The 24,321-nt window shown below is 51.9% G+C and overlaps 2 protein-coding genes across 5 annotated transcripts; one reads left to right on the top strand and one right to left on the bottom strand.

The window, feature by feature from the left end:
• Positions 1 to 1,373: 1,373 nt before the first annotated feature.
• LOC149861898 (uncharacterized) lies at positions 1,374 to 14,408 on the bottom strand. Of its 4 annotated transcripts, XM_090054644.1 has the most exons (5): positions 14,357 to 14,408; positions 13,846 to 14,134; positions 11,933 to 12,059; positions 9,556 to 9,672; positions 1,374 to 5,628 (listed from the first exon to the last, which is right to left on the bottom strand). In XM_090054644.1, the coding sequence occupies exons 2-5, from the start codon at positions 14,068 to 14,070 to the stop codon at positions 4,100 to 4,102; spliced, it is 1,998 nt and encodes a 665-aa protein (XP_089910770.1). In that variant the 5' UTR covers positions 14,071 to 14,134; positions 14,357 to 14,408; the 3' UTR covers positions 1,374 to 4,099. The 4 variants fall into 4 exon arrangements, with proteins under 4 accessions (XP_089910770.1, XP_089910771.1, XP_089910772.1 ...); XM_090054645.1 differs by lacking the exon at positions 9,556 to 9,672 and having other exon boundaries at positions 1,374 to 5,631; XM_090054646.1 differs by lacking the exon at positions 9,556 to 9,672.
• A 6,149-nt stretch (positions 14,409 to 20,557) lies between these two features.
• Positions 20,558 to 23,104, top strand: LOC149861897 (52 kDa repressor of the inhibitor of the protein kinase-like). The gene has a single exon (XM_090054618.1). The coding sequence runs from the start codon at positions 20,561 to 20,563 to the stop codon at positions 22,955 to 22,957; it is 2,397 nt and encodes a 798-aa protein (XP_089910744.1). The 5' UTR covers positions 20,558 to 20,560; the 3' UTR covers positions 22,958 to 23,104.
• The last annotated feature ends 1,217 nt before the right edge of the window (positions 23,105 to 24,321 follow it).

Below are 24,321 nucleotides of genomic sequence, written 5' to 3'. Positions count from 1 at the left end.
AGAGATTCGCCCTGTTGTTGCTGCTTGTAATGCAGAACAGGACCCACTAGGTCCAGAGGCTGGACTCCAAGGTTTGACTGGGGGGATGAAAGGCAGCTCTGCCCTCAGCTGGCTTGCTGAATGGAGTTAGCTTGGGGTCTGTCTCTTCTCATCTGCACCCCTTAGGAAAGGGGAGTGGGGTCAGGCTTTGCTGAGTGGTAGGGCCCCTGTGCTGTAGTCCCTTCTGGTGAGACCACCTCCTCTGCTTTGCATCCACCTTGGAGTGAATGCGTTCTTAGCAAGCATCTCATGCTCCCAGGTGCACTAGAAGTGCCCTCTGTCAAGACAGCCCATGATATAACTGGCTTCAACTAATGCCCGGTGACTGTTCTGTGTCTTCACCTGGCTCCATGTGGGACGGGTTGTCTCTCATGGGGCCCGGGTTCCTGGTATGTCAGACTTTTGGACTGCAAGAACATGGATACTTATGGCTGGGAAAGCATCCCTGCTCTCCACCCTGATTCCCACCTCATATAACCTATTTTGCAGACAAGCTCATGCCCATGTTGCTGCCGCCCCCTGGGCCCAATTCTGCAGGTTTGTCCTTCAGTCTCTCCACAATGATGTATCATGATGCCTGCGTGCCTGCTGCTCCCCTCATCCTGCTTTCCCCTGCCCCATTGTTTCTAAAGCCTTCTCTGCTCATAATGCCCCAAACTAAACATGGTATTCCTATAGGTGTTACCTGTTCTCTATGACATACTAATGGACTGGGGAACAGAGCCCCGTTTAGGGACCAAGGACTCAGCTCCTTCCCCGTCCAGTGAAATCACTGAGATCCAAGGGTTGTTCCCAGTAATTGGGAGCAGGAGCCAACTGCACTGGGGGCACTGCTCCAAGGCACCGCTGTGCAGCCAGGACCAGGCCCTGGGGGCTTTTGGAGGGAACCTCTGGGCAAAGGGCATGGATGAAATGGTTGTTGGGGTGAAGGAGGTACCTGCCCCAGCAAGTGTTGCCTGTCCTGTGAAGAGTGAGAGAGAGACTGGGTGACATGTGGCACGCTGTACTGTTCCAGGCAAGGTCCCTTTGCTACTCCCAAAGTTATTCGACTGAGTGATTCTCCAACAGGGAGAAGTGAATTACCCATAACCAAGCACAGTCTTTCCTTCATCCCTTTTCCACTAGTCCTGACTAGTCCACTTGCCCTATCTTGCCAAGTTTTTTTTTAAAAGGAAATAAACCTTGTGACTTGAATGACCCTCGTTGCTTTTGATGGGCTGTCTGGTTTGTCTCTGCACTGGAGGTGGCCACAGACGGAGGGAGGGGATGGGCCTTCTTGCCATGCCTTTGGAAGGTGCCCAATGCTCAGTGAATTTTCAAAGGGTGATGCAGGCTCAGCGGTGGGCGTAGGTGAGGGTGCATGGGTCAAACCAACTGAAATGCAAAACACTCTGCAGGATGGCATCCTTGGGGAAGGTCTATTAACGGCTGCTGTAAGTGGGAACCAGGTCTTTCTGTCTGGGGACTGAAAGTCGGCCAGGAGGGATGCTACTTGCCCCATTGCCTAGAAACTGGGGGGCCTTAACTATGCCAGCATAAAAGTTGATGGCCCACCGGGCTCTGACTCATGCTTGCCTCTGTAGCCAGGACAGGCTATCATCCCCAGGCCTCTGGCAGACGGGAAAGCCAGGACCATGAAAGGCCGGTGGAGCCCTGTGGGACAGGGATGACCGTGAGTGGAACGAGGGGCGTGGGAGCCTGAAAGAGCAGGATCGTGCCTCTTGCAGAGGCCGTGGCCCACAGGAACAGGCTTTTGCTCCTTGAGGGGCTGCCTGGAAGTCGCTCCTTTGACCTGCCCCCTTGTCAGCATCCTTTTGGTCCCAGCCCTTTCTCTGCATCCTGCATCATCATCATCATCACACACTGGTCTCTGATGGGACTCAAGATTAAGGCCCAGGGAAGGGACCCCCCCACTTTATCCTGTTGGTAAAGAGGAGGTCAGGATGAGGCCTGTCTCAAAGCAGGGGGCTGGGGTGACAGGTCAAAGGGAGGGCACTAAACCAAGGGCCATATCTTAGACCTCCTATAAGGGGGCCTGAGGGGACTTGGGCCCATAAGTATGAGCCTAATCCATCTTGCCAAGAATCAGCTACTGGAAATCACACCTAGGACTTCTTGCTCTTCCCCCTCCTCTTCCTCGCTGCATATCATGACCTGGTCTGAAAGCAAAGAGGTTGGCATGTTACAACACTTCGGATGGCTAGAAGCAGATGGGAGAGCACCCCTCTCTATGCTTGCAGGTTTGCCCAGAGAAAACCCTTGCAGAGGGATTGCACTGTGGGTCTGGAAAGATGCATCTAGGTAAGTGGGGAAACAGAGGCATGCACTCCCAAGTGTTCACTGCCCCTCAAACCTGAGCAAGCCCTGCCCGGGGGAGGCCGGATGGCCCAGGCAGATTCATGCTGTCGGAGCTTGTCTGCCATAAGCAAACAGATGTGGGCAGCATTAAAGCCCTGGTTTTTTACTGCCTTCTGCTGAGGCCACAAATGTGAGCAGTTGTGGTGCAGCAGAAGGTGCAGGCATCTACTTGCTTTCACTTTATGCCTCCATAAAAATGTTTATGGTGGTACAAAGGTGACGTCTCTTGCCACCCTGCATCAAAGCTATTTTTCAGCCCAGCTACTTGTACCCTTACTAAGCAGGCTGGCTCTGGACTGGGAGTACTGGGGAGTTAAGGGGAAGGGAGCAGAGAGATGCTCAGAGCAAAAGAGCAGATCAGATCGACTGCACTGGGGAGGGGAAGCCATGGCCCTGATTTGGCACCTCGTGTCCATCCATGCCGGCTCCTTTAGGAGCACTTAGAGAGAGCGAGTGCAGATTTGCAGGCTCCGATGCTGGGAGATCCCCCCAGGGACAGACAGATATAAAATGCACGGGGTTACCCCAGCCTAGTCCATGTGGGAGCTCTCGTGCCTCTCCCAATTTGGGGCTGTGCTTACTGCCCTTCATCCACCCTACTGTGGAGGGACCATTGTCACCTTCAGAAAATTATCTGGATTTTTAAGCTCTTCTGCTGAAAAGGAACCAGCAATGTGAGGGGCAAGGGGGTTATGGTGGAGCGCACTGGTGGGGCCATAGAGACAGCAAGTGATGCTTTTACCCATTGCACGGTCCCTCAGCCCCAGGAGTCACAGGGCTCATCCTGGCCAGCACCTACAGCCGAGGCTCGGTTGCACTGAGGAGCCTGGGGCAGGCCCGGGTGCAGGGAACAAGAGCCCCTCGGCAGTTGCATCCAGTTTGGATCGGGACTACAAAGAGGGATGGTCACTGTGGTGCTCCCATCGTGGGAGCCAGAGGCTCGGTCTCCTTGGGCTGGTGAGACAGTTAATTCCTGAATACCCAACTTTTTTTCTATTTCCTCCCCAAAAAGATAAGACTCTTGCTAGCCAGACCTGTCCTGGCCTGTAACCAGCACAGCACTGAACCACGGAGGAAGCTTGGGAGTGCCCTAGGACAAAGCAGTTGAGACCCGATTTGGGGATATTTCATTTATTATCTCATCCAGACTGGTTCTCCCGCAGGAGCAGGGGATGTAGAACGAGATGAGATAATCAAGGACAGTAAAAACCATGACAACTGTCATGTCCCAAACGCCCCAGGAAGGAAAAGGAAGGGGTCACGTTGCTACTACAGGTAGTAGCCTGGGACAGGATGGTTCAAGAAAGGATGTCTTTCACAGGGCAACTATGGTTTTGCGTCTCCCCGGCTTTTATCCTCTCTGCTCCCTGGCTCCATCCATCGCGTAGCTCTTACCTGTGCCTTTCTCTGTCCCAACAGCTCCCAGAAGCTACCACACCATTTCATATGGGACACCCCACATGAAGCAGGCAGGAGCTGGGGCGTTGCAATCCAGGGGCAGGACCCGCACTCCCACTGCCCGGGGAGAATGAGGAAACCGTCCCTGCCATTCAGTGCAATGATGATCCTGCTCCCATGGGTTTCCTTGCACTTGCTCAGGGTACATCTCTGCCAGAAACACTTCTGTCGCTGGGCACAGTGGCACGGCTTTTTGCTCTTGCGCACGTGCCAGCGACAGAAGCTGGGTGCAAGAAAATAGCTTCTACCCCATGTGCACGCGCTGGTGTTTGTTGAGATTGGACCTCTTAATGAAGCCCTTCCCGCAGTGGGCACAGAAAAGCTTCTCCCCCGTGTGCACATGCAGGTGCTGCATGAGCATGGAGCTCTGCACAAAGCTCTTCTCGCACTGGCTGCAGGAAAAGGGCTTCTCCCCCGTGTGCACGCGCAGGTGCTGCGTGAGCGTGGAGCTCTTGGTGAAGCTCTTCCCACACTGGCTGCAGGTGAAAGGCTTCTCGCCAGTGTGCACTCGCAGGTGGTTTGTGAGCTTGCAGCTTTCGGTGAACCTCTTACCGCACTGGCCGCAGGAGAACGGCTTCTCGCCCGTGTGCATGCGCTGGTGCCGCATGAGATTGGAGCTCTGCGTGAAACTCTTCCCACACCAGGTGCAGGAGAACGGCTTCTCCCCCGTGTGCACGCGCAGGTGCTGCGTGAGCGTGGAGCTCTTGGTGAAGGTTTTCCCACACTGCAGGCAGGAAAACGGCTTTTCCCCTGTGTGCACACGCAGGTGACTCGTGAGCGTCGATCTGTTGCTGAAGCTCTTCTCGCACTGGGGACAAGAGAAGGGCTTTTCCCCCGTGTGCACGCGCACGTGCGTGGTGAGTTGGGAGCTCTGCGTGAAGCTCTTCCCGCACTGGCTGCAGGAGAAGGGTTTCTCTCCCGTGTGCACGCGCAGGTGATTGGTGAGGTGGAAGCTGTGGGTGAAGCTCTTCCCGCACTGGCTACAGGAGAAGGGCCTCTCCCCCGTGTGCACGCGCAGGTGATTGGTGAGGTCAGACCTCTTGATGAAGCCTTTGCCACACTGCGGGCACGAGAACGGCTTCTCCCCCATGTGCCTGCGCAAGTGCTGTGTGAGCGTGGAGCTCTTGGCGAAGCTCTTCCCGCACTGGCTGCAGGCGAAGGGCTTCTCCCCCGGGTGCACACCCTGGCATTGCACAAGCAGGGGGCTCTTGGGGAAGCTCTTCCTGCAGTGTGGGAAGGGGAATGACTTCTCCTCCACATGCATGCACGTGTGGCTTTGGAGGTGATCCCACTTGGTGAAGCTCTTCTTGCACTCGGCACAGCGGTACAGCGGCTCCCTCACGTGCACACCTTGGTGTACTTGGAGGTCACTCAGGGAGACAAAGCTCTTCCCACACTCCGGGCAGAGGCGTGGGTGATGCCCGGAGTGAATTCTCCGGTGCCCGAGGAGAGGGTACGTATGGTGGAAGTTGTCCTCATGCCCAGCACAGTGGGTGTTCTCCGTCCAGTGGGGTCCCCGGTGGGCCCCAAGTTCCTGTTTGCCCCCAAAGCTCTCACCAGGCTTTCCACATATATGCAGCCCCTGCCCCACGGGAACCATGCCTTTGTGGCTCTTCAGGTCTCTCTGCCCTTCACATCCATCCCTACTCCTTTGGGTCTCCACTCTTCTTTGTCCCTGTTGGGTGGGGAGCTGGTTTCCAGCCTGCAGCAGCTTCAGCATGGCAGGCCCTTCCTCAGGAGGCTGCTGCTCAGTTCTGCCCAGCGTCTCAGCATCTGCTAGGTAGAGACAGGAGCCCCAAAATTAGTCCCTGTCCAGCTGGCAAAGGGAAAAATTCCTCATGCTAGGATGTGCCCCACAGTATGGCTGGGTCTCAGTTACTTTGTAAGAACAAGGGGTCCAATTCTATATGGTTTCACAGCTTGTACCGCGTGTGCCCCACTTACGGAGCAGAACGTAGGAAGGACAGGATAGGAAGGAAAGGTGGAGGAGTAGCACTCTACATCAAGGAGGAATATACTTCCTCGTTAATTAGCAAGGGGGTAGAGGGGGGGCACTCTGAGGTGCTCTGGGTTAGAGTAAAAGGCAGTCCAGGGGAGAGAGACTTAACGGTGGGAGTTTACTATAGACCTCCCAACCAGGGAGAAGAGCTCGACCAGGAATTCTTAGGTCAGCTTACAGAGGCAGTGAGGGCTAAGGATGTGGTCATCATGGGGGACCTGAACTTCCCAGACATCTGCTGGGAGGAGCAGTCAGCCAAGTCTGATCGCTCACGTCGGTTCTTAGCCAGAGTGCAGGACCTCCATCTAACCCAGGAGGTGCACAGACCCACCAGGGGAGACGCCTTGTTGGACCTGGTGCTGGCCACGGGTGATGACCTGGTGAGGGGGCTGCGGGTGATGGGCCACCTGGGAGACAGTGATCATCGCTTGCTGGAATTCACCATCCAGCGTAAGGTGGCAAAGGGCTGCAGCAAGGCAACAGCCCTAGACTTTAGGAGGGCTGACTTCAACAAGCTAAGGAGGATCGTTGGGGAAGCGCTGAGGACCCAGAGGGGAAGGGAATCAGATGTCGAAGGTGAGTGGTTGCTCCTTAAGGAGACGATCCTCCATGCCCAAAGGGAGGTAATCCCAACAAGGGTCAAAGGGAGCAGGAGGGCACATAAACCCCCATGGCTCACTAAGAGCATCCGGGAATGTCTCCTTGCTAAAAGGGAGGCATATACCCAATGGAGAGATGGGGTCATCACCAAGAAGGACTATGTTACAGTCGCCCGAGGATGTAGGGGGGCAGTCAGGAGGGCCAAGGCAGAGATGGAGATAGGACTAGCTTCCCGGATTAAGGACAATAGGAAGTCCTTCTTCAAATACATAGGGGGTAAAAAGAGGGTCCCGGGTAATGTGGGGCCCCTGCAGGACACGATGGGCAACTTAGTCATCACGCCAGATGACAAAGCTAACATATTTAACGATTTCTTTGCCTCTGTCTTCCTAAGTAGGGACCAGTTCAAGCCACCTCCCTGCTGGGCCCCCCTCGGGCCCCGGGAGAGACACGCCTGGGCCAGGGGTTAGCGAGGAGTTAGTTAGGGTACTTCTGGAGAGGCTGGATGTGTTCAAGTCCGCTGGTCCGGACGATCTTCACCCTAGGGTTCTACAGGAACTGGCCGAGGTCATTGCGGGACCCCTGGCGCGGCTCTATGAGCACTCGTGGTGCTCTGGCGAGGTGCCGGAGGACTGGAAGAGGGCCAATGTGGTCCCTATCTTCAAAAAGGGAAAAAAAGAGGACCCGGGAAATTACAGGCCAGTTAGTCTTACCTCAATCCCGGGTAAGCTCTTTGAAAAAATTATCCTGGCACACATCCAGGAGGGCCTTGTGGGGGAATGCATGCTCAGGGGCAACCAACATGGGTTCATCAGTGGCAGGTCTTGTCAGACCAACCTGGTGGCCTTTTACGATCAGGTCACCAAATCATTAGACGCAGGGGTTGCTGTGGATGTAGTCTTTTTGGACTTCCGGAAGGCTTTCGACACTGTCTCTCACCCTGTCCTCATCAAAAAGCTGGGAGACTGTGGTGTCGATGCCCACACGGTCAAATGGGTCGCCAACTGGTTGGAGGGCCGCACCCAGAGGGTGGTAGTGGATGGGTTCTTCTCGACCTGGAAGGACGTGGGCAGTGGGATTCCGCAGGGCTCGGTCCTCGGGCCCGCACTGTTCAACATCTTCATCAGTGACTTGGATGACGGGGTAGAAAGCACCCTGTTCAAGTTTGCTGATGACACTAAGATGTGGGGGGATGTGGGTGCACTAGAAGGGTGCAATAGGCTACAAGCTGACCTTGACAGGTTGCAACGGTGGGCGGATGAGAATAGGATGGGGTTTAACACTGATAAGTGCAAGGTGTTGCACATGGGGAGGAAGAACCGGCACCACACTTACAGGTTGGGGAACTCCCCTCTTGCCAGCACGGAGACGGAAAAGGATCTTGGAGTCGTCATTGACTCCACGATGAACATGGGCCGGCAGTGTGGGGAGGCAGTCAAGAAGGCCAACCGTACCTTGTCATGCATCCACAGATGCATCTCGAGCAGGTCCAGGGAGGTGATCCTCCCCCTCTATGCGGCACTGGTCAGGCCGCAGCTGGAGTACTGCGTCCAGTTCTGGGCGCCACACTTCAAGAGGGACGTGGACGATATGGAAAGAGTTCAGAGGAGGGCCACTCGTATGATCAGGGGTCAGCAGGGCAGGCCTTATGAGGAGAGGCTAAGGGACCTGAACCTGTTTAGCCTCCACAAGAGAAGGTTAAGGGGGGACCTTGTGGCCTGCTACAAACTGGTCAGGGGGGATCAGCGGGTATTGGGGGAGTCCCTGTTCCCCCGTGCGCTGCCAGGAGTGACCAGGAATAACGGTCACAAGCTGGCGGAGGGTAAGTTTAGATTAGATATTAGGAGGCGCTACTTCACAGTCAGGGCGGCTAGGGCCTGGAACCAGCTTCCAGGGGAAGTGGTGCAGGCTCCAAGCCTGGGGATTTTTAAAAGGAAGTTAGATGAGCACCTTGCCGGGGTCATCTGACCCCGGTGCTCTTTCCTGCTCAGGCAGGGGGTCGGACTAGATGATCTACCTAGGTCCCTTCCGACTCTAGCTACTATGAAACTATGAAACTATGAAACGTGGGCAATTCTGGGGGAAACAAGGAGGTGCTTGGATCCCTCCAGGCATGAAAGCCTGTGAATCCCAGCTGCACCTAGTAGGCATTTCATGCACCTGGAGATACTGTCTGAACACTGCCTTTATTCTCCTGCCTGTTACAGAGGGCAGGAGACTTCCAGTTCAGACTAAACAACAGGACTAGTAGCAGCAGGGAGCAGAGCACCAGCCTCCCTACAGCCCAATCTTTAATAAACCCCGGAGGGTTTCTGCCAACTCCGATGGGCACCATGGGGCAATTCAAACAAGATCATGCTCTGCCAGAAGGTGTAACACAGGTATAGTGGAGCTGGGTTGGACCGGGTTGGATTGCATTACTTGCATTGCTGAGAAAAGATGGAAGTTGAAACTCATGGTACTGCAGGGCTACCAGATTTGTACGTGAAAACAAGACAGCAGGTTGGCTTTGTCCCTAGCATTTCATTACGTGGTTATTTGGCCCTCCCTGAATCTCATCCAGACACTTCATGGAAAATTTGGACACCATAAATGGAAAAATCAAAGACAGTGATTGTGGTACAGTTTTCCAGATGGTGCAACGTTGTGAATGACTGCCCAACAAGATCATGGAATGGCAATTTAAAAATCAATCCAGGCAGCTACCCCTAAAGCAGTTGAATGGTTATTAAATTTAGATATTAATCTATGAATGTTGTTACCCTAAAATGGCACATGAAAGAGAGAGACTGCACTATGGGCAGGCCCTTCCCTCCACGACAGAAACCCTTGCCACAATGCCTCCAGAGACAGGGATCTCAAGGGTTGAAGGCAGATTTCCTATGTAGAGGGCCCTAAGCAGGGGTAGGTTAAGGGATCAATTCTCTGTCCCCGCATCATTGAAATGCAAGGAATGGGTACACACACCTGCCTGGACGCACAACTGCCTGAGCTGTGTGCTGTCGGGACTTTGTGGCCCTTGCTCAAGGCAAGTGTTCAGGTTTCCAGTTCCTGTGGGGTATTCACAAGTCCTGAGCTGGACAGGGATGTGCAAGACTCACCTAGGCACATGTCCTCAGACAGCGAGCTTTCTCCACCTTCCTCATCATCACAGGCCCAGAGCTCCATCTCCCTTCGCTGGATGCGGCAGATTAAGTCTGGAGTGGGACCTCGGTATCCTGTGTTGGGAAGGGTAGAGGCGATGGTTATTTCATCACCCAGGACCCAGTTTGGACTTGGAGAAAGGATCCAATGGCCTCAAATACTCTAAGGGGGACTGAAAGGAGGTCGCTTGGTAAGAAGGAGATGAACTAGTGCGGGAGCTCTGTATCTTGTTCTGGTTATTCCACCATTCAATGCCCGATTAAAATTTGGAGAATGGACTCAAATGTCCTCATCTCCTCTCCTCTGAATCCTCATTAAAACATTTAAGACAAAAGAGAAGACACTAGAGGCAGAAACCTTCACTAGGATCATGCCCTCTGTTGCCCAAGTAAGGGAAATGATGGTCAAATGAAATATAAACCATCAATCCCTCAAAAAACTCACAAAAGAAGGTGGGCAGAGATGCAGTGGTCTGTGATATGCAAGGAGGAAAAAAGGATGCTTTTATAGATTTTCCAGGTCCGAATTTGCTTTGAAGAGAGAGACAGTGAACATAGTCATGAGAATGCATCCAGCTCATTTTATTAGGGTAAATCCATGTGAAAAAAAAATAGAAATGGATTTATTCTCAATAAATAAAGGTTTGCAGGGATAGGTCTTAGAAGTGAAGAGTCAATGACACACTGGTGACAATGAAAGGTTGTGTTTGGGAGAGAAAATAATTAATTTGGGCATGGCGTAGGAAAGGATGATGCTATAATAGCTGTAGAGGCAACCATAGCAGTCTTTTCAGGTGATGGGTGGAGGTGATGTAGAGACGCATGTGCTTAGGATACAGTCCATTTGCATTAGGGGTATGGATAAAAGAAGGAAGATGACACATTTTTACAGAATGAAAAAGCCCACAGGATAGCACCAGGCAACCCAGTTCCCAAGCAAAAGGACATGACAAAATCACCTCCATTCAATAAAAATAGGTGGCAGGATGACTAAAAGTAGAGACATAACCAAACTCAAAGGCTGATGATACCTTGTGAGAGCAACATGTTTCCACACATTATCGAACCTGCCGACTTTGGGCTATTCTCAAAGGTTAAATAAAGAAAGAGAATATCAGAGATAGGAGGAAATGGTCGATGTTAACATAAACAGAAAGCCCAGGCAAGGTTGACGAGCAGCTTTATACTATAGAAAGAATATAATTCACTTAGGGATTCAGAGAGGTGGCTTTACTTCCAGCTGCTAAAAATGTATTAGTTGAAACCTAATCACATAAGAAACATCAGGAGGGAAATGGAGGTTACATGAGGTATCACAGTAAACAGAGATATCTTCAGTAAGAGACAAAAGTGGATTTGAACCCAAGTTGTTTATGCAGAAAAGATGAGAGCAATAAAATGGCAGTAGCACAAGAAGCACTGAAGAGTTGTACAGAAAACTGAACACCTAGAGAAGATGAGAAAACAACTGATATGCTGCCTTAAACCCACAACGATTAAACAAAAGACTTGGAGAATGTTGTATCCGATACTATTAGTGAGATGAGAAAAGAGGATTAACGCGATCTGAAACAAATCTTGTATCCTGAGATCTTTTGTGGGGGGGAGAAGAATGTCCCCAAGAACATTTGCATGCATTGACACTGTAAATTAAGTTGAAATTCCAGCTGACCGTGCAGAGAAAATCAGGAAAGAAGTAAATACACAGACAGAAAAGAAGTTACATAGTGGGCACGTCTACACGTGCAGTTACTGTGCAGTAATTTAGGTTACTGCACAGTAACTACGGGGACTTACGCTGACTTTGGTGTAAATTTGCTATCTGCGTGATGCAGGTAGCAAATTTAAGCCCGATTAGTTACCATGCAGTAACGCATATGTAGACGCCTTACTGCACAGTAACACTGTGTGCGTTCTGACTTGGGAGTAACTTTACTCCCAAGTCGGAGCACACACAGCATTACTGCGCAGTAACACCTACATGTGTAGATGCCAATTTAACAGCTGCTTACTGTGCAGTAAATGCACATGTAGGCCCTGCCAGTCTGTTCATATACTCAGCCTGTGGAAGTGCCTGAAGCATTAGGAGATGAAGGGGAATGGTGGTTTTGCACTTAATGAAGAAAACTATACGAGATAAATGATTCAAAATGACTGAATATAACGTCACCTTTCTCCTTCAAACAGAAAGGGAGCAATTGCCCAAGTTTCAATGACAGGAGAATAAAAATAACATAGTCACTCATTCCAAACTGAGGATAAATCACTGCATAGAAGAAGGGGACATTTCTGATCTCATACAGCTCTAGGGAGGAAACAAGAACCAGAACCTCACCCAGGGAAACGAGGGCTTGGTAATTCCTCAGCATCTGGTCCCGGTACAGCCCCTTGTCTCCAGCTTCCAGCAGCTCCCACTCCTCCGGCGTGAAGTACACGGCCACGTCCTCGAAGGCCTCCCGGAGCTGCAGTCACAAGGATAACACCATCAGCATCTCCGGCTCCAGCCTCCAACAGCCTGAGTCTTACTCCTCAGCTGACACAGGGAAGGGTCTGGTGTGGACACGGCTCTACGGACAGAGAAGCATGTGATGGTCTGCTTTAGCTCACGCCGTCCAGGGAGTCAGTGCAGCTATTCCCTCTGGTGGTATACGCTGCGCCCACAGGAGGGGCACTGCCATTGTAATGACGCCAGCAGAGACTGTGGTCCAGGTTCCCGAGTCTCCCCTGGGGAAGCTGTTCTCACAGTAGTGACTCGGAGGGAGAGCACCCAACCTGCAAGGGGGACCCTGGGATTTGCCCGTCTCCACCAGGCACCACCCAAGAAACACGGGGTGTTGGTGATGCCGGGAGTCATCTTTTCCCCCCACCCCCGATTAGGCTTTGTGGTGGAGTGCTCTGCAGACTGCAAATCCCAGGAGATTTACTCCTCCCGCAAAACACAGGGAGCCTCCCTGCTGATGTCCTACATGATCTGGGGCTGCTGCAGCCTTCCCTCTCGTGTCCAGCCGTGGAATGGGAATGAAGGGCAGGGGAAGGAGTAGAGCCAGGAAGGGGAATGGCCTGGGATGGGATGAAGCAGGTGGGACTGCGTGCAAACTCAGCCTGGAAGCAGGAGAAAGAGGGGGGCTGCGCCATAACAGCTCTGTGCACAAAGATGACGGTGTTATAGTTCTCCAAATCACAAAGTCCCCGTTTTCCTTGGGCACACGTCACACCTGCCAGCTTGGAGGGGGCTCCTCCAGATATCAGCGCCTTTGGGAATTTGTCCTTCATCCCAGTCAGACACTGGTGCAAGGAGACTGGGATTCATTTCCCTTTCTATCAGGTTTTCCTCCAGCGGGTCAGGAACAAGGCTCACTCCGAGCGAGCTCCAAGCTCATGACCCTGCCCTACTAGTGGCTGGGCTGGAAGGAGCCTGCTGGGCTTAGGAGCAGCTTCTCAGGACGAACCTGGGGGGCTCAGCTGAGGAGACTCCCACCTCATGCTCCCTTGTGCTGCCTGGTTGCCAAAGAGTGCCCTGAGGTCCTCCCCTGAGATCCCCAGTCTTAAATGCTCTCTTGAAGCACCCCTCAGAGGACGCTGAGGCTGCACTGGACCCACAGATGCTAACACCAGCACTTCTAGCCCCAGTATCTCAGGTTATCTGTACTTAGCAGCGAGCTCCTGCTTCCCATCAGGCCCTCCCTGCTTCAGATGCAGCCTCTCCCGCTGGTGAAGCTTCCTCTTGCATCTCTTGAGGTCTCTCAGCTCCTCTGGCTCTTCCCTGCACCCCCAACTCTTGCCAGGCTTTACCCTGGCTCCACGTCCACACCCCACTGCAGCCTGCACCTTGCTCAGGGCCATGATCTCGCTCTGCTGTGGGCACCACTGCTGCTGGGAGTGGGGAGAGACAGGGAAGCAAACACGTGGAGACAGGGTATCAGCATTGACAGGGGTGAAACCCTTTCACCTGGAGCGTCTCATCCACTGCTGGCCCCAGTTGAAACCCCTTGGCCAGGGCCACCGCCTCGGTGCAGGTCTCCACGCTGCACCCCCACTCCCAGCTCGGCATCTCCCGGGGCAGGACGGCCAGGACTTGCTCCAGCACCACCAGCTCCAGGACCTGCTCCTTGCTGCAGCGCTGGGGCTGGCAGAGATCCCGCAGGCGGCTGCAGACCTCCCGCAGCTGCCTGGAGCAGACACGCCAGGCCAGGGGGACGCAGCCCAGAGACACGTTTGACACCACAGGCTCAGCACAGAGACACTCACCTGCCAGGGCCGGACGGGCTCCTCCAGCCGCTCCTGCTTGATCCGCTGTGGTGCTGCCCACCTCGGGGATGCTCTGCCTGTCCCTGCCCAGACAGCACAAGGGACTTTCCTTTGCCCCTCGGCTCCCGCCCTGGACTCAGGGCCAGCCAGGTCCTGCTCCTCCATCGTCACCGGCACCGGGCAGGGGAAGCCCACGGCTGATGCCAGCTCCAGCTCAGCAGCCATCTCCTCTGCCTCGCCCAGCTCTCCCTCTCCCTGCTCACACGTGGGTGCCAGGGCTCCTGGCTGCCTGCGGGAAGGAGACAGCGGGTGTTATTGTGATGAGGGCAAGACCATGACCCCCCACTGCAGAGGCACACTGCTGAAGCCAGCCCCACAGCCCCTGGCCTGGCCCGCACCGAGAGGCCACGGGTGTCCTGCCCTGACACGGTGCATGGGGAGTGGGCTGGACCTCCAAGTACCCCCCAAACCCCACGGCCCCCCTGTACTGCCAGTGCCCCTTACTCCCGACCTGCAGCCCTCTTGCTCCTCCTCCCACCGGGCCGGCCCCAGCCGTCAGAGGGAGGACGGAAGGGGCTGGATTTAGCCCCAGCATCACGTCCTGCTGCAGCTCCGCCCTGGCCCGGCTGGCACCGGCTGGAGGGGGTGCGGGCAGGGAGCAGCAGGGGCAGAGCCTGGCGGGGCTGGGGCAGCACAGACCTCCCCCTTCCCCCAGCTGGCACCAGGCAGCACAAGCAGCTAAGCCCAGCAGGGCTGCCCCTGTGTTGGCACCTGGCATCCTGTGCCCAGGTCTGGTCCCCACCCCTCAGCACGGAGGAGAAGGTGGTTAGGAAGAGTCGGCATGGATGCACAGGGGGCAAGTCCTGCCTGACCCACCTGATTGCCTCCTCTGATGAGATGACCGTCTCTGTGGATGCAGGCAGACCAGTGGATGTGGTGTGCCTTGATTTAAGCAAGGCTTTTGATACCGTCTCCCACAATATTCTTGCAAGCAAGCTAAGGAAGTCTGGGCTGGATGAATGGGCTGCGAGGGGGATAGAAAAATGGCTGAATTGGGCTCAGAGGGTAGTAATCAATGGCTCCATGTCTAGCTGGCAGCCGTTATCAAGTGGAGTATCCCAGGGGTCGGTCCTGCGGCCGGTTTTGTTCAACGTCTTCATCAGCAGTGACCTGAAAGATGGCATAGAGTGCACCCTCAGCAAGTCTGCAGATGACACCAATCTGGGGGGAGCAGTGGATACACTGCAGGGTAGGGCTGGGGTCCAGAGAGACCTAGAGAAATTGGAGGATTGGGCCAAAAGACATCTCATAAAGTTCAACAAAGACAAGTGCAAAATCCTGCACTTATGATGAAGCAATCCCATGCCTTGGGACAGGCGGGGGGCTGACTGGCTGGGCAGCAGCTCTGTAGAAAAGGCCCTGGGGGTTGCAGTGGACAACAACCTGAATATGAGCCAACAGTGTGCCCTTGCTGCCAAGAAGGCCAAGAGCATCCTGGGCTGCATTTCTAAGCACTTCATTGCACGTGCTTAGAAATGGATTCCTTGAGGATCTGCTCCGTGATTTTCCAGGGACGGAGGCAAGGCAGACTGGTCTGCAGTACCCTGGATCCCCCCTCTTCCTTTTCTTAAAGATGTGCACTGTATTTGCCCTTTCCCAATCACCTAGGATCTCTCCTGATCACCATGAGTTTTCAAAGATGATGGCCAATGGCTCTGCATTCACATCAGCCAACTCCCTCAGCACCCTTGGGTGCATCCCATCCAACCCCAAGGACTTGTACATGTCCAGCTTTTCTAAATAGCCCCTAGCCTGTTCTTTCAGCACTGTTGGCTGCTCACCTCCTCCCCAGTTGTGTTGCCCAGTGCAGTAGTCTGGTATCTGACCTTGTCTGTGAAGGCTGAAACAAAAAAGGCATTGAGCACTTCGGCCTTTTCTGCATCCTCTGTCCCAAAGTTGCCTCCCTGGTTCAGTAAGGAGCCCACACTTTCCCCAATCCTCCTCTTGCTACCAACATACTTGAAGAAACCCTTCTTGTTCCCCTTTACATCCCTTGCTAGCTGCAACTCCAAGTGCGCTTTGGCCTTCCTGACTTCATCCCTGCATGCCAGGCAATATCTTGTATTCCTCCTTTGTTGTTTGTCCAAGTTTTCACCTCTTGTAACCTTCCTTTTTGTGATTAGTTTTCTGAAGCGTTCCCTGCTAAGCCAAGCTGGTCTTCTGTCACACCTGCTAGTCTTCCTGCATGTCAGGATGATTTGTTCCTGCACTCCCAATAAGACTTTTTTGAAGTACTGCCAGCTCGCCTGGACTCCTCTCCCCTTCAGACTGGCTTCCCAGAGGATCCTGCCCACCAGTTCCCTGAGGAAGTCAAAGTCTGCTTTTCGGAAGTCCAGGGTCCTTACTCTCCTCCCCATCCTGCCTTTCCTCAGGATCCTGAATTCGATCATCTCGTGGTTGCTGTTGCCCATGTTGCCATCTGCTACTACATCCCCCACCAATTCTTCCGTGTTCAGGAGCTAGCACCAACCATTTCCAAGAGCTCAGCACACACACCCCAACACACAACCCAGCAAGGAAACCCTCAGCCGGCTGAACACACTGTAGCCCTGGCTTGCCAACCTTTCCCAGAGCCAGATCTGGTGGGGCCTGATACATGGCTCCTCTTCCCCTTGCTTCCAGCAAACTGCTTGCAAGCTGCTGTTTCCTGCTCCTGTTGGCTCACTAGCAGCACAGACAGAAGTTACAGAAGGTGCTCTGCTTTGAAACATCTTTATCTGATTCCTCATGCAGCAAGGGTTCAGATTTTTGCTGTATTGGGCCCTTTTCAAGCATGTTGCAGCCGTGCACTTCTGTTTGGTCATGGCTATAGAGTGCTTTCAAGGGCGAGATTGAGTGAAAATTGTTATTTCTGTCTAGGCCCTAAATTTACTTTCATTTAATGCAGTATAATTTAATTTAATTTCTATGCTGCATTTCCTGTGGGGTGGTGGTGGGGGGTGATTTATCACCTTAAGGAGCATGGCTCAAAATCCACCAGGTAATTTATTGGCCTGCCTCAGGCAGGGAAGCTACAGGAAAGGTAATAATTGATTACTTGGGACAAATAAGAATGAAAACAGGGACAGGAGTGGAGGTCAGAGGTTCATAACAAGAGTGCCAAGGGGGATACCAACAGACAGCCCTCAAATGAGTCCAAGGAGCCCGTGGACGCTCCCTGGGGGAAGATGGGGGTAGGGGGTTTGCTCCCTGCTCTGGGAGGGGGGGGCATCCCAGTGCATTGTGGGTTGGAGACACACTGGCTAGGAGAAGGGGCAGGGGGGAGGGGAGGCAGTGCCCCCCACCATGAATTCCTGCTCTGAAGCCAAGAAGGAAGGGATTGGGGTGGGGAATCATGCAGCAAAGGGTTACCACTGCTGCTGCCAGGACCACCCCCTTCATCCCCCCCAGCACTGCCTATGTGTCTGTGTGTTAGTAGTCTCTGTGCCTGTGTGCAGCTGTGTTTGTGTGAGCCTGTTCCTGTGTGTCTGTAGTCTCTGTGCCTTGGGTGTGGTTGGTCTCTGTGCCTGTGTGTGTGTGTCTTTGGGTGTACTTGTGTGTCTCTTTGCGCACCTGTGTCTGCATATGTCTGTGCGTGCATGTGCTTGTGTCCACATGCCTACATGTGCATGCCTGTATGCCCATCTGTGCAAGCATGTGCATGCATGTCTGTGTAAGCATGTGCATATATATGTGTGTGTGTACCTATCGCACAGATTTTGTAGAAGAAGCTCATCTCCTCAGATGCTGCCAAAGGATCTGAAATGGCTTCAGCCTACCAAAGCTTGTGCTACATATATGTATACTGAGTTTTTGGTTTCAGCTGTGTTGGTCTAAGGACATAGGCAGACAAGGTTCTTAGAGTGATATCTTTTATTAGAACAACTGAGTAGCCAAAACCTTTTTTTCTAGCTACTCAGTTGGTCTAATAAAAGATACCACTCTAAGAACCTTGCCTATACACACACACACACACACACACACTTATAAATATGCCTACATACACACACATAAATATAATTTATACATATGTATAAGTTTATACGTGGTGGGGTGCATGTGTATATATATATATGCATATAATTTGCTATGTTATAAACTGTGTGTGTGTACATACAGTGCTAAAAGTTGCTCTATGGTCCTGAGGCCCATGACCCCAGTGTGTGTCAAACAGGCTCACGTCCCATGGTGTGGGCACTGGCTCCCTGGACTCAGTCAAATACAGCTCTACTTGCCAGGCTTTGGCCCATGTCACAGACCAGTACATCAAGGCCTGTGTCACAGCAGCAGAGAGCGGAGGCTGGACGGCGGGAGGGTGACTGGGTCTAACCAGGGTTTTCTCCACTGGTCCTCTCCCACCTGGAGCCTCCAGCACTTCAGGTCTGGAAAGTCTGATTTAGGGTCTGTGCCCCACATGCCCATGCTTGCTCTCTTTCTATATAGCTAAAAATACAGGGGTGTCTAGGTCTATAGGGTGCAAATCTGCCCTGTCTTCTACCTGATTTCAGACTAGCACGGCTACCTACACCTCTGCCCTGTAAAATCTCTCTGCTCATGGACATGAATTCCAGGGAAGTGTTAGGTCCCACCCCATTTCAGTGATCCCCACTATGTCCAGGTTAGCATAGGAGGAATTTCAGCCTTCAACTTTTCATGCATTTGAATAAATTTCAATAAATATAGCAAATATATATATAATGTGTGCATATGTGTGTGTATATGTAGATATCATTTGCTATATTCTTAAGTGTGTCTGTGTATACATCATATATGTAATTTGCTGTGTTCCAGTTGCTGTATCTGTGTGTGTATGCATAAATGTGTTTTATGTGTGCATATATATACATATATAACATGTGGGGTTTTTTTATATATATAAAATATATATATATATAAATGTGCTATGTTAACAGAGCCTGTTCGTGTGTGTGTGTGTGTGTGCATGCGTGTGTGCGTGTATAGATACACTTTATAACATAACCCTTGCAGCAGCAGCATGCCGGCCGCGGTTGTCTCCCTGCTTTACCCGTGGCAGGTTAGGGTTCTAGGCCTTGTAAAAGTACATAGCTAAATACCTCTTTCTGGGCGTGTCTACATGTTCATTAATACGCTTTAGATATTGCACATTTAGTTCACTGCTGGCTCAGGAAAGTACTAACCAAATGTGCAGTGTCGAGTTATTTAGTGACACTTACTGCGCATTAGCCTAATAACACTGGGCAGCGGGTTCTTAGCATGGTTTGTGTTGTGATGCACTACTGAGCATTTTTATGAGGCCAATGTGCAGTAAGCACCTTGTGTAGATGCACCCTCTACGTAGTTTTAGGAATAGGTTAGACAAAGATTGGTATGGGACAGTTCAGATAGGGGTGATCCTGCCTTGAGCATGGGGTTGCACTCAATGCGACTCTAGAGGTCCCTTCCAGCCCCACCTCTGCCTCTCTGCATGCACAGTCCAGGAAAGTTGTATTTGCTTTTTGCTTCCAGCTGAAAAGTGGATAACACAGGCCTAGGCCCCTAGCATCTGAGGGAAGCTGCTAGTTTCTTTTTAATTGGAGAAAAATATTGTTGTGCTATGCGAAGATGCGGAGCACAGTTGGCAGCCACCTTTCCAAACCCCGAGATGCAGCCGTGTTTATATGCACATATTTATCCTCCTCTGCTCATAGCTTCATGCCAGCTGCCTGCCCTTTCTCTTGAGGTGGAGGGAGCCATACCCAGCACATTGTGGGAATCCTGGTCTTTGCAGGAGGCAGCAGAGGGTAAGGAGCAAACAGGTAAGAGAGGGAGCTGGGTACTGGGGGAGGGGGGGTCAGGAGTGGACCGTTACAGGGGAATTAGCTTCAGCTAGTACAGCCCAGGGGTCTATGGGGCAGTTGCCATCCATACCCCATCTCAGGCCCTGGGGCCCACCCAGTGCAGTGCACCACCCCAGAACATGATGTTTTTGCTGCTTGATGCAGGTCCAGGAGCCAGGTTTGCAGGGGCTCAGATGGACACCTTCTTAGGGAACGAGAAGGATCAATCCCCTCTGCTCTTCCCCTTCCTATAGCCACCGCCAGCATTGCATTGGGTGGAGCTTGCGCCTGGCTGCCTTAAATCCTGCCCTAGCGCTCTGTCTCCCGGAAAGAGTTAATTCCTCTTCGGCTGACCTGTTATCAGTCCCTCCTTCTCTCCCCTCCACTTCCTTTGCTGGTGGAGTATGGATAAAGGTCTGTATTTTCCTGGGAAGGGGAGGTGAAGATCATGCGTCCCCTGCAAAGAGCTGTGTGCAAGGGGTTCATTTGGGGTAGAAAGGGGATGTCTGCATGCACAGCTAACCCCCCGGGCAAGCAGGCTCCCACTCCCCCCTCCCTAGCTAGCATTTGCGAAAGCCCTGCCTTGTCTTTAAAGGCAGTGGCTTAATATTTAAGGTGCCCCAGCCCCCTTTCACATGCTTGCTGCAGTCCCTTTCGGGGGAGAAATGCTTTCTTGCTGTAATCCCTTACCGTAGAGAACTTACTTGGCTTAGCAGCTATTTTCTGTTCTTGAGTCTATCTTATTCATGCAATCTAATTTTAATTTTATAGTGAGCTTCTTGCCTCGGTGCAGCTGTTAGCGAGGCAGAGAGGGATTGGGCGCCTTCCCCAGCTGCCGCTAGGGCTCTGGATAAAACAGCCTGATCATCTCGGCTGAAATGGAGAAAAAAAGAAAGAGCCACGCTGACTTCAGTCCCTTCACTAAGAAAAAATGCACGCCAGCCATCGGAAGCCGCAGCGCCCTGGGATCCGGAGCCGAAACATGGCGACGAGCAGATTTCCAATCTGCTGCTACCCACCGCGACTCACAACCCACGCCAAATCCACAGGCAGCCATATCTATTCCAGAAACTTGCAGCGAGTACGATGTGGGGAGTTACGTAGACTGCCGACTTTCTTTAAACGATGATATGAAGTACAAGCTGCTTACTCAGCCTTGGACCCCTAATCCGAGCTACGACTTCCCCGTGTATAAGGATGCAGAGGACAGCCCACGACCATTTAATTATTTGTGGCTGAAATACTACCCTTTCATGTCTTACAGTGGCAAGTGTGAGGGCATCTTCTGCCGTATGTGCATGCTGTTTGCCCCTGTCCCTGTAGGAGGGAAAAAACGGTCTGTGTTCGTCTCTGTGCCGTACTCGAACTGGAAGAAAGCCACGGCAGAGTTCAGGAATCATGCTGCCAAAAGGTCGCACCAGACTGCCTGTTTGAAAGCGCAGATGTTCACCACGTGCTATGAAAACAAAGATAAGAGCCTGATGCCCTCACTGAGCAGCGGGAGGTGCGCGCAAGTGGAAGAAAACCGGAAGAAACTGGTGCCCATCATTGAGACTGTGCTGTTTGCAGGGAAAAAAGGTCTGCCTCTCCGAGGGAAGCACGATGATGGCAAATTAGATATGAATAACGAGGGCAAATCCGAAGGCATTTTCCAGTCGCTTCTGCGCTCCCGTTGTCAAGCTGGTGACGTAACCCTGCACGAACACTTAGTAAAGGCGCCCAAAAATGCAAAGTACACAAGCAAAACCATTCAGAACGAAATTATTCAGAAAAGTGCCAGCATTGTCAGGAGCAAACTGGTCAATGAAATAAATGAGTCGGGTTTTTTTACCATGCTGGCTGATGAAACCACGGACATCTCAAATACGGAACAAATGTCTGTTTGCGTGCGGTATGTCAGAGAAGAACCGCTTATAGTTTGTGAAGTTTTCCTGGGCTTTTTGCCTGTTTATGACCTGACCGGTGCCAGCTTAGCAACAACTCTTTTGGATTTCTTAAGAAAGTGTGGTCTAGATTTGACAAAATTGAGGGGGCAAAGTTATGGTGGGGCTACCAGTATGTCTGGCCGGGTAAACGGTGTACAGGCTTACATCAAGGCTGATTTTCCAGCTGCTGTATACAGTCATTCTGTGTCTCATGCTTTGAATCTCGCCATCTCAAAATCGTGCACTGTGTGCGGAATAGAAAACACCTTAAGTACTCTGAACGAAGTCATTAATTTCTTTGAGGAATCATCCAAGCGAATGAAATACCTGTCAGATGCAATCGCTTCTGTGTGTCCGGACAGCGGTTACAAATGCTTGCAAAGTGCCTGTGCCACGGGGTGGGTGGAGCGGCACAAGAGCATCGCAGTGTTTGCCGAGCTCTACGATGCCGTTATTGCCGCACTGGAAGCGATGCAGACGGACCGTGACAAAGCTATCCGCGACAAAGCAGACAGGCACAGCAAACACATACGCGACTTTGAATTTATCATCAACCTGACGATTGCCGAATCGCTGTTAGGAATCACGCTCCCTCTGTCCAAGGAACTTCAGAAGATGAATGCCGACATCGTTGAATGTTACAACCAAGTGCAAGTTGCGGTGGGGATGTTCAAGGATAAAAGCTCTGGAGCTGGTGAGGAGTTCACCGAATTGTTTCACAAAGCCCAGTCCGTCACAACAAAGCATGACATTGAAGTCACTTTATTCTGGCAACGACACCGGTGTGGCATCCTGTGTGGCAGCGTTGAGGACTACTTTCGAATGAACAACTACATCCCATTTTTGGACTCCATGATTCGAGAGCTGACACAGAGATTTACACTGCACGGCAACGCTGTGACAGATCTAAGCATCCTCATCCCTCAGTTTTCGAGCCAGTATCCCTCCGAGAAACTTAGTCGTGTTTTGGAGATGTACGATGCAGATCTGCTGGACAGCTGGAGCGTCGTGCTGGGGGAATTTCAGATGTGGAAGAAGAAGTGGGAGGGCGTGGGGAAAAACGAGGTGCCGAGCACGGCCATTGAGAGTCTAGCAAACTGCAACAAGAAATGGTATCCAAACATCCATATCTTACTCAAGATCCTGTGCACACTTCCTCTGTCTACAGCTACGGTGGAAAGAAGCTTATCTAGTCTCGGGAGGATTAAAACTTGGTTTCGTTCAAGAATGGGCGAAGAGCGCCTCAATGCGCTGGCCATGTTGAATATTAACTCCAGCGTGGAAGTCACGGTCAGCGAAGTGCTGGATGCATTGTCTAGACGTTCAAGGAGGCTGGATTTTGTTTTATGAATCTGACTGAGAGAGAGATGCATCATTTTAAATGACAGCAGGACTAATGAAACTGTCTTTAGATTATTATTTACCCACTTGGGTGTTGTTTTTTTTGTTTTTTGGGGTTTTTTTACACTTAATAGAGCAACTTAATGCACATCCCAACCAAGGTGTATATGTTTCTGCTTCAATCTTAGATACAATAACATAGCCCCAAACTCCTGGGGTCAGCACCATTTTTCGGCAGAGTGCCAAAAACACCGGCAACCTCGATTTTTAAGAGGGCGGATGGCAGGGAAGCCACAAGGGGACCAATCCTTGCTGTGGAGTGCAGCCCTGGGCCCTTCCTTGCTGTTCGCCCCGAGGGGCACATGCCAAGCCAAATGCCTTCAAATGCCACACTCTGGCACCTGTGCTGGGGTTTGCTTACCCCGTCCTAGTACATTAGCAAAGTTTCTAGCTTCTTTTAAATTGGAGAAATATGCGAGTTGTGTTTATATACGATGATGTTCCTCACCATCTGAACCTGCCCCCCCGCTTTTCAAAATCCTTGATCTACCCACACCTGAGCACTGGAACTGAATCCCACCTGGATTCTCCTATGAATGGGGATAAAATTAAATTTGTGACTAAGATCAAGGTGAATTCTTCCTAACATACTCCTGACGTTAGCTAAGGAAAAGGTAGAGGGAGAAAAAGTGTTTCCCAGATCCATGTGTGTGCGTGCATCACGAGTGTACCTTCATGTATGTGGGCAGGGAGTGTTTCAAAGGGAGGGACAGACCAGAGAAGCATCAGGGAAAACAACTCAGAAAGAGAAGTCTGCTAAAGGTGAAAAGGGGGGGGGGGGCTTTCCCTGAATCCCATAGCCCCAGGTCATCCCAATTCCCACATCTAGTAGGACCTCCCCTGTTTTACCACCACAAGACCCTGACTCCATGCCGTCTGGGCTGCAATAGCCCCTGTAAAACTTCAATTAACCCAAATACAATGCCCCCTAACCAGGTCTTCCCCACCCTGTTCAGCACCCCCTGTGCCCTGCTCTTCCTACATAAGACACTGTGCATTAGCCTAATAACACTGCAGTAGCACAGTGGTTAAAAACCATGCTAATAACCTACTGCACCATGTTATTAGGCTAATGCGCAGTAACCATTGCTAAAAAACTGTGTGCCGGTGCTACTGTGCAGTAACTGTAGTTACTGCGCATTTAATTAGTACTTTACTAAATGCACAGTTACTAAGGTGCATTAATGAAAGCGTAAGATGCACCCCGTGAGCATCATAACCCCCCCCCCAAGACATACCACAAGCATCCTGCTTGGTGCTCATTGGGAGCAGGGCTGTAATGGTTACTTCAGCCCTGTGCACCAGGCCTAGTG

Source organism: Crocodylus siamensis, chromosome 6, assembly GCF_052110815.1.
Source record: "Crocodylus siamensis isolate JL-2025a chromosome 6, ASM5211081v1, whole genome shotgun sequence".
NCBI lineage: Eukaryota > Metazoa > Chordata > Crocodylia > Crocodylidae > Crocodylus > Crocodylus siamensis.
Note: the sequence above shows the minus strand (reverse complement) of the source record. Positions and strands in the feature narration are given on the sequence as shown.

Coding starts and splice junctions, on each gene's coding strand:
- LOC149861898 (XM_090054644.1), bottom strand. CDS start 14,070: ATGGCTGCTGAGCTGGAGCTGGCATCAGCCGTGGGCTTCCCCTGCCCG. Junction 9,673..11,932: donor CCAAGCCCTCGTTTCCCTGG/GTGAGGTTCTGG, acceptor TTCCCAACACAG/GATACCGAGGTCCCACTCCA. Junction 5,629..9,555: donor GTCTGAGGACATGTGCCTAG/GTGAGTCTTGCA, acceptor TCTACCTAGCAG/ATGCTGAGACGCTGGGCAGA.
- LOC149861897 (XM_090054618.1), top strand. CDS start 20,561: ATGGAGAAAAAAAGAAAGAGCCACGCTGACTTCAGTCCCTTCACTAAG.